This window comes from Trachypithecus francoisi, unplaced genomic scaffold (genome assembly GCF_009764315.1).
Source record: "Trachypithecus francoisi isolate TF-2019V2 unplaced genomic scaffold, Tfra_2.0 Lachesis_group16, whole genome shotgun sequence".
Taxonomy (NCBI): Eukaryota; Metazoa; Chordata; class Mammalia; order Primates; family Cercopithecidae; genus Trachypithecus; species Trachypithecus francoisi.
The window spans coordinates 72,068,424-72,078,082 of NW_022681461.1; the positions used below are offsets into that span (position 1 = coordinate 72,068,424).

Below are 9,659 nucleotides of genomic sequence, written 5' to 3' on the forward strand. Positions count from 1 at the left end.
AGAAGTGCAAACAACCAACTCTGACCTGTGGGTCGACAGTGTCTGGGGGGGTGCCATGGGGGCAGAGGGAGATGAAGTCTACCTGGGGTAATTTGTTGGGGGGCTCTACAGAAGAAGCAGCGCAGCTTATCTTGTGGAAGGTCTGGTTTCTCATGGAGCAGATATGAATGAGGGAAAGGGCACCAGAGGCAGGGGCCCCAGCATGAGTAGAAACTCAAAGACACACAGGTCCACCTGCAATTGAGAGGTATCCCTTTTAAAGCCTTGCCACAGGCTCAGAAACAAATCCAGAAACATTCCAAGGAGCTAGAGCAGCCCCAGAATGAAAGCATCCAGAATGCTTTAACAAGAAAGTCTCATGGATGGCAGGCTGTTTTAAAGCAACAGCCAAGAGTGTACATTTTCACTTGTCACCTAACTTTGCCTGCTAAAGATAAGCCACCAGGCTTCCAGGACTATCCCAAGTGTTGTCAGTGGGACTTAATCTCCCCAAATGGAGAATCCCTGGCCACTGGGTTGAGTCAACTCACATGTGTTGACCACCTACCTTCTCAACATGCATTGACCACCTTCTCAGGTCCTCAGACTGGCTGAGAGTCTCCCCATGTGACCCCTTCATTTAATCCTAAAACAACCCTGCAAGGCTGGGATCATTAACTCTCTTTTCCCAGATGTAGAAGCCGTGGTTCCAAAACCAGAGCGACTTTCCTGAAGTCACCCAAAGCTAACCACACCATGAGGTTGGATTTCAAACTCTGGTCTGGCTGACCTCAAACCCAGCTTTCCATTTTGCCAACTGGGGTGGATTTGGAAAATTTCTATGCATCTGACCTAAGGCCTGGCCTGGGGTGGATTTCCTGCTGATGCCATATTTTCGGCTCAGAAACAGATTTCATTGCCAGGCCATCTTTTACCTCTGATCTCCTTCCTCTCCTCAGACCCCAGCCCTGGTCCTGGCCACTGGCAACACTTTATTTAAAATGCACTTCAAAAAACAACTGCCTCCCAGACTCATACTTCTTGACTTCAACAGCTCACAGGGTATGACACATCATCCCAGAGTTACTAGCCATCATTTGTCATTTTTAACTTACAGCACAGTGGCCTAACCCTGGCAGAAGACTGCTTTGGGACAAATAAAAGGGAAATGTGGGCCACTCTAGCCAGGAGAGCTATATGGATGGAACTCATCGTCACTATAGGCTGAAATGCCTCAAAGCATGTGAGATTCACATACAAAGTCCCACCAACAAAACCAAGAGGTCTGAAAGGTGTTGCTACCCTTCTGGGGCCAGCCAGTGATGACGACAACTGGTCCAATCCTACGGTGTCCAATATGGTAGCCACCAGCCACATGTGGCTGCTGAACAGGGGAAATGTGGCTGGTCAGAATTGAGATGTACTGTAGGAGTAAAATACATTAGATTTCAAAGACTCACTACCCCCCAAAAGAATGTAACTTGTCACATTAATAATTTTCATATGGATGGCTTGATGAAAGGATAGTATTGGGGACATACTGAGTTAAATATGTTAAAATCAATGGCACCTGTTTCTTTTACTTCCTTTAATCCACTACGAGAAAATTAAAAATTATATATGTGGCTCACATTGGGGGCTTGAATTATATTTCTATTAGACAGCATGGACCTGACACATTTAAAAGATGAGGAGACTAAGACAGAAATTCTGGGATTTTCAAGGAAGTGACCACACACAAAAATACAGACCGTGTTTTTGTCTGATTAAGTTAAATATAGCACAAACACAAACTCTCTAACTCCAGAAAAATTTCTCTGGCAATTTAAACTAAAAGTGGGGAACAAAAGACAAGGACTCTCCACACTTTAGATCTCCTCTCCAGCAAGAAGGCCTTGCAAAGATACTGCCTTCAAACTTGCATCTGCCCTTCCATATGTCCTTCCAGACTCATCCAAGACCAACAAGCTGGGGTATGTGCCTGGGCCGCCCACGTGGCTGAGCTTTCTTCATAGGTGGCCCTTGAAGTGGGCTCAACCAGGGGCTCAAAATATGTGGCACAGGACACCTAACCCACAGGGTTCACCTAAAAGTTAACTGAGATAATAAATGCGAAAATAAAGTATAAGCAATAAAATGCAGTATACCTGCAGCACATCATGGCGGCTCAGCTAGTCCAGTACCTTTCAAACTCTCTTGACCGTGATCCACAGGAGGAAATCTATCTCACATCACAAACATACATCCACAAATATAAACAAAAGTTTCATGAGAGGATACTCACCTGTACCCTGTGCTATGCCTCTGCTATTTTTGTTCCCCTATATTCTATTCTTGTTTTTAAAAAATTCTGACTGTGATTCATTAAACTGATTGCACAACCCACTAATGGCCCATGATTCAAGGTCTCACCTGGGAATGGTAATTAAGAGGTACACTCTCCACTCTCATTTACATTGCTGTTTGGCCACTGCACCCCTCTCTCTAGAATATGGGAGTCAGGATATGGCCTCAGAATCCTTCTCAACACAGTGATCCAGGCAGCCATAACCAATTCCTTGGAGTTACATTCAGAAATGAAACCTATTCATTATTATCCTTGATCTGATCCCAAGTGTTCATTTTATAAATGCAAAAATTGAGGCTCTGAAGGAAAAAGTGATTTGCCCAAGGTCACACAGCAAGACTTTGTGGGGGGTAGGGCTCCCGAAAAAAGCCACTTCATTTTACATCACCAGAAAGAAGGTACAACTGACCCAAAACATCACAAGAACAAGGAAAAAATTCAAAATTTCCTCATGACCATGAAAAGTCAGCTCATATACATCCAGTCAAATATGGCAAGGAAGTTCTTATCACCCACCAAGGAGAAGACGTAACGATTCTGAGGTCAGAGGAAGCAGCATGCCAAGAGCTGAGTCAAAAGTGAGAAAAATATTGTATCTGACACTGGAGGAGTTTTAAACCCAGTTTCTAAAGTGAAACAAGCCATTGGCTGTTTATTTTCTAGGACGAGGGAGAGGTCAGCCTTACACTGACCAGCCATCTTTGTTGCTTTCCTTCTGCAAAAGCAAGAACCCTTGTTCAAATTCACCTCTGTGCAGGGCTGGAAGAATAAGCAAACCTCTTTTCCTAGCTTGCTCCAAAGTCAAGCTATAAAGCAGGCCCTTGAAATTTCAAACCTTATTAGAAAAAATTAAAAAAAAAAAAAAAAAAAAAAACTCCTTAGGCAGAAAAGCAAAACATTAAGTAAAAAGAATCTCAACTGTGAAACTGAATATAAATGATCTTTTGCCAAAATAATTCAGCCCATCATCAAATTACCACCCCTCAAGTCCAATTTACCAGATATTTTGCCCAACAATCTAAGAGAATGTGGTGAACAGACAGGAGCTAATAAAAATTAGCTCATATATCCATTTCTGGTCACACGTCCACCTAAAATAGGAGGTGAGAGAGCCAAGGCCAAGGTCAGATCTCAATCCAGAGAGAAACACCAATAGAAACAAAAGAAAACTGGCCCCGCCCCCAATAGAACCATCATGCACCTCTACTTCCTTTACAACAAACATGATTAGAATAACCAATTTAAAAAAAAAAAAAAAACATGTCTACAAAACCAGAAATGATTTTCAACTTCTAGCCATAGACAACAGAACAAAATTTCAGCAGAAGGAATGAAGGAATCTGAATTGTGTCAGGAGATCCAGGCCACACAAAGGGACGTGCTGCAATATTTTTATTCCTTGCACCAGAAATAACCTGTTATCTGCAACCCTGACTTTTTCTCAGATGCCCCTACCCCGCTCCACCCCTCCCCAGCCCATCGCTCCTTCATCACTGCTAAACTCAGGCCTTCTGCCTCATGAGGCCTCCAGAGTCCCTTGGAAATTATAAATTCCTTGACCGTCCTAGTCATCGGCCTAAATAATTCAACAGAAAAAAAAATTTTTTTAATTATGCTGCTTAAAAAAAAAAAAAAAAAAAAAAAGCTCATTCCAAATACGTCAGAATGTGACCAGTTAGCCCTGAAGGATTTCGTTACTAAAAAAATAAAATCTCCCAAATGCAATGGCGATGATGGGAAATGTCAAACCTCTGCCATTGTCAAATATATTTCACAGAGATAATATATTTGACTTATTCCACTTAAACATCCAAATTTCCACAAAACCGGGTTGGGAATCTATGGACTGGGGCCACCAGTTTTTCCAAGACCAGCTAGTGGCTGGCAAAAGGGGCAAAGGGTTTGGTTCCTTTCTTGCCCCAGGTGACCCATCACCAATTTCCAAGCCAAGGTCCCTCCAAGATCCCACTCTGCAAGTCCTAACAATATGCTCTTTTTGGACAGAAACATTATAACTTTTGGGGGGTAGGCTCAAAATCCTCAGCAAGTTCAATCAGATACTAATTTATCACAAAACCCTTCATTGCTGGGTGGCTACTTTATTTTCATCTGTCAAATTTCAATTCGGTCAATATTTATTTGCCTTCTTAAATTTTTTTTTCTTTTTTGTTTCACCTTCATTTGATTCATTTTAAGGCCAAAACCTCCTCATGAAATATTGTTTGCATATATGCTTTCATATTCCAAAGGCAAACCTTGGGTTTGGCTTTTGTTTGTATTTTGATTATTTTTCCTTTATTTTGTTGCTGCTAAAATCAGCTGAGTTGGTGTTTTATCATATTTCTTCAGCAAAGTAAGTGTTCTACCAAGGAAGATGGATAAGAATTAGAATTTTCATCTCCTTTTTGCCCATCCTTCTTTTATCTTTTTCTTGTTAAGTCAGTAAAATTTGTGGCTTTTTTTTGGTCACAAACCCCCCAAAATGATCAAGGCTAATGGATTTTTCCCCCTTTGAAAGTAATCAGGTTTTTGAAAAATAACAAATATTGATAAACTACCAACCCCACATCACAGTCAAAGAGGCCTGAAACCAATCTAAATTTTTTTTAAGTAATAAATTTTTCAAATTGGAAGAGTGAACAAGACAGAAAAGGGAAAATTTTCTTCCTTACCAAGGATTCCTCAATCCTTGTCTTCATCAATTGATTCAGTTGCATGTCATAAAAAATGAGCTTCTGTGAATCCACTGTTAGTTTTTTCATAATAATGTTAATTATGCATATCTTATTTTAATGGCGGTCTCTCCTACAAATCTGTGGGTTACTCAATTTGTATAATGTATGAATTTACATTTTTTCCACTGAATATTGCTCAAAAAAGGTCCCTGACATTTTCTGGATAAAACAACAACAAAAAAGAAATGCCTAGACCTTTCAGGAAACAAAATCAGAAAACAGTCTTAATTATTCCATCAAAACAAAACAAAAAAAATACCCACACACAAAACCCAACAAATAGAGAAAAAAAGAAAGAAAGGATTTCACTGTAACTTTTCCCGTTTCTGTTTTCTTTAGAATCTTAGGATTTAAATGCAGTAAAATGTAAATGCAAAATTAAAAAAAAAAAAACTACAATTTTTGGGTGTGTCCTAAGCCAACATTTTAGGGTCTATTTTCTCTTTTAAATCCTTCCTTCGTGGAAATAGAAAAACTTTAAATATTGCCAAATAGAGAAATTAGTCTTTTTTTGCCCGCTGAGCTAAACAAGTTCCAAATTACAATGAAGTACAATTTCTAATTGCTTCATAAAGCCAATTCTCTCAGTTTTCCCTAAACTCAACAATTTCCCTCCTTTCTTTATTCCAATTAGTTTTTTTCTTAAACTAAAATGAGTTAGGTACCCAAACTGACTTTGCTTTTAGGAGATTTTTTGCTTTCTCCCCTCCAAGAACTGAATTCATTCAAATTCCAGCTTAATTTTCATTTACATATTATCTGGATTTGGCTACAGAAATAAAAATTGTCTCCATGCTTCTGGAAAGATCAAAGTGAAAATTTTCACCCGAAAAAAGAAAAAAAAAGAATCTCTTACCCCTCCACTGCCTGGTAGTGCAAACTTTTGAAAAAATAAGAAATAAAAAATATTTCTTTTCAATTTTAATTTCTTTTTTTATTTACAAAATAGTATCCTCTAGGTGGCGTCGTTTTAATGGGAAAAAACTACCGTTTGAAGAAAAATTAGAAAAAAAAAATTGAGAAAGGAAAATATGGCCTAAAAAAAAAAAAGATTGTTGCAAAAATGGGGGATCTGGGGGGAAAGACCTCCCAGGGGGTCATCGGGGACCCCGAGCGCAGAGAGGGTCAGGGGAAAATTGCAAATTTGGGGGGGAGGGGGCAGAGCTGGAAGGGGTTGCATTTTTGCAAAATGTGAATTGTCCAAACTGAAATGGCTGCTCTGTTCTCTCGCCGCTTTGTTTTCTGGGCTCCGGTCCGAGCCCGGGGCCGGAGGGGGCGCTGGCTGGGGGCCCCAAAAGACCCCCTCGTCACCCCTACCCTCCTCGCACCCCGCAGCGCCCGGGGGGGTGCCCTCCGGACCCCGACTCTCCCGTTTGCGCCCACAAAAAGCTCGCAAACGTGCCCAGGCACTTTGCATCTTGCAAATCTTGCAATGAAGTGGCGCAGCGCCCCGGGCCCCGGCCCCCCGGAGTCCCCCGTGCGGTGCATGCCCCCGGCCCCCAGTCGTACCTGCGGAGCCGCCGCGCCGCCCGGCTGGTTCATGGGTCCGTGCGGGAGGAGGCGGCCCCGGCGCGTCCTGTTCCTCCCGGGCCGGGCTGCTGGTGCGCGCACAATGCCGCCGCCGCCGCCGCCACCGCCGCCGCCGCCGCCGCCGCTCCCTCCTCCGCCCGCCCCGCTCAGGCCGGGGGGGCGGGGGCGCTGGGGGCGCGCGGGGGGGGCGCCGGCCCTCGCCCCCACCCCCGGCCCGCACCGGCCGCGCCGCGGCAGCCGCTGCCGCCGAGCCGCCCCTCGCGGGGCCGCCGCCGCCCCCCGCCGCCCTGCCCGCCCCCGGGCCGGCCTCGCCGTGCGGCCCGCGAGCTCGGGGCCTCGGCCTCGGCCTCCGCGCTGCCGGCCTCCGCGCGGCACACAAAGCCGGCCGGTCCAGGGGCGCGCCTGCTCTCCAGTCCGCCAGCCCCAGGGCCGTGGCGCACCCGCCCCCCAAACTTTCCCGCGCCGCGCCCTGCCCTCCCCGCGCCCCCCGCGCCCGCCCCCCGGCTCCCTTCTGCCCTCCCCCAGTCCTCCAGCCCCTCGGAAATGTCATTTTCACGCTGTAAAAAAGTTCGGGGAGCCGGCGGAACGCAAGAGGTTAATGGGAACTCAGTACCCTGCTGTACCCCCCCCAAAAAAACAGACTGATTTTTGAAATAAAAGTTTTCAAGAGCTGGCTTGCTGGAAGACTGGAAGGCTTACCGGGAATATTCTATTGCCCCTGCCACTCCTCCCCAAAAAACTAATGTAATAAAATAAAAGTTTGAAGGACTGGTCCCATGTCAGACAAGAGGGGTTAAGAGGACTCTAGCCCCCTAGCCAGATTGATTTTTAAAATAAATATTTGAGGAGCCGCTTTTATGTGAAATGCCAGTGAAACGGCTGTTTCTGCCTATCCTCGCCAAATTAAAAAATATACGTATATATATTTCTAAATAAAAGTTTGAAAAACTCGTCCTACAGTAAGACAAGAGGGGTTAAAGGTTAAGGGGTATGCCCCCCCCGCCCCCGCCCGCCCATATCCACCAGTCAGGTTGATTTAGAAAAGGAAAATTTGAGAAACTTCTATGTGAAATAAAATGTGAACCAGGAAATTTTTTTCCAACGCCCCAAAAGAGTCAGTTTTTTTTTTTTTTTTTTTTTTTTTTTTACTTGAGCAACTGCCTCCTTGTGACTTGGGAAAGTTTAAAAGAGATTTTTTTTTTCTGTTCTCTTCCCCATTCTCCTGAAAAATCAGATTTTTTAAAAACTGAGTGTGAAGGACCTGCCCTATTATAGAGACAAGGAGGGATTGCTGGATCCATCCTACATCTCCCACAACTGGTTGATTTTTGGAATAAAAATGTTAAGAATTGCTCTTCTATGAGATGCAAGGTGAACAGAAATCCTTTTTTGCCCCTCCCCGAAAGAAAACTACAAGGGTGCTTTTCAAAAATAAAAACACTGGAAATTAAGAGTAAACAGGTACCTTCTCTCTGCCCTCACCTTCAAAAATCAAATGTTCTTTTTTGTAATGTTTAAAGAACTGGAGCAATATGATACAGGAAGGGTTACAAAAATGTTTTCCCTACAACCCTCAAAAAAGTTATTTTTAAAATTTTAGGAAACAGAGGCACTGTGTAGAAGACACCTCCTTTCCCTAACAAGTTAAACTGGGAATTTAGCCCTATACGGGAGACATGAAATTAAGAAACACAACTCTTGCCCCCCTTAGCAAACACTCATACACAAGAGGTTAAGAGGAGGCTCTGGCCGGGAGTGGTAGCTCACGCATGTAATCCCTTTGGGAGGCCGAGGCCAGTGGATCACGTGGTCAGGAGTTGGAGACCAGCCTGGCCAACATAGTGAAACCCCATCTCTACTAAAAATACAAAAATTAGTCGGGTGTGGTGGCACGCGCCAGTAGTCCCAGCTACTCAGGAGACTGAGGCAGGAGAATCGCTTGAACCCAGGAGGCGGAGGTTGCAGTAAGCCGAAATCACTCCATCACTCCACTGCACTGTAGCCTGGGTGACAGAGTAGGACTCCATCTCAAAAAACAAACAAACAAAAAAGGAGTCTTCCAACCACTTCCCCCCAGACACCTAAAAGTTGGAGATTCGTTAAAAATTGAAAGTGGCCATTTTTCTGCTCACCAACCTGGCAAGTATGTCCCTGCTGAAGGTTTGGCAGCCTCTGCCAAGGATGGTGTGCAGCAGGCACCAAGGGGAGTGGGGGCAGCTTGCGGAGCATGGCAGAGTTGGGTCTTGTGAGCCCTAAGCATACGTGCTGGCCAGGCAGCCTGTAGCCCACCTGCCCCTCAACCACCAGGTGGTTGGGGCCTTGTTACCTGGAGAGATGCTCCAGGTTTGATGTCTGTCTGGCTCGATCCTTGTGTGAAGGTTTCTGGGCACCTGCCTCAAGGCCGGGTCCCCGCCTCTGCCTAGTGGAGCCAAGCCTGATCTTAGGCCTTAGAGTAGAAACTAGATCCAAAACGACATGGGGTCTCAGTCACCACAGCTGAGAGCTGTATGGTACCAAGGAAAAACTCCTGCCCTGGGAGTCGGGAAAACTTGATGCGATATTCATTTGAGCGCTTACTATGTGCCAGGCACGTTGTATCTAGAAAGACAGACACACACCATGAGGAGGAGAACTATTTGCAGCAGCTCTTCTCAAATGCTAGTGATTCTTGGAATCACCAGGAGAGCCCGTTCAGATTGCTGGGCCCCACCCCAGAGTTTCGAATTCATTTGGTCTAGGTTAGGGACCAAGAGTTTGCATTTCTAATGCATTCCCAGGTGATGCTGATAATGTTGGTCTAAGGGTCACCTTCTTAAAACCTTTGCAGTACAGTGCCAACAGTGAGGTGCTCAGTGCAGCTCAAGGAAGGGTCCCATCCAGCCCTGGTGGGGGTCAGTGAAGATTCCAGGAGGGTCTTAATTAGATGGCAGGTTCTCTCCAGAGCAGGGATTCTTAAATGGGGTCGTTGCATTGGTTTGGGGAACCAAGAACTACTCCTTAACCAAATGTATGTCTGTATGTGCATTTTGGGGAAGAAAATCTGTGGCTTTCACTCAAGAGCATCAGTG

The 9,659-nt window shown here is 44.8% G+C and overlaps 1 protein-coding gene across 20 annotated transcripts in view; it reads right to left on the reverse strand.

Annotated features, from left to right (window-relative positions):
- The window catches only part of ZNF618 (zinc finger protein 618), a 180,793-nt gene extending 174,076 nt beyond the window's left edge, over positions 1-6,717 (reverse strand). For all 20 annotated transcript variants that reach the window (XM_033237714.1, XM_033237713.1, XM_033237723.1 and 17 more), the window contains exon 1: positions 6,571-6,717. In XM_033237714.1, the coding sequence (XP_033093605.1) occupies positions 6,571-6,603 (33 nt within the window). In that variant the 5' untranslated portion in view covers positions 6,604-6,717. The remainder of the gene's footprint in view (positions 1-6,570) is intronic.
- Positions 6,718-9,659: the final 2,942 nt, after the last annotated feature.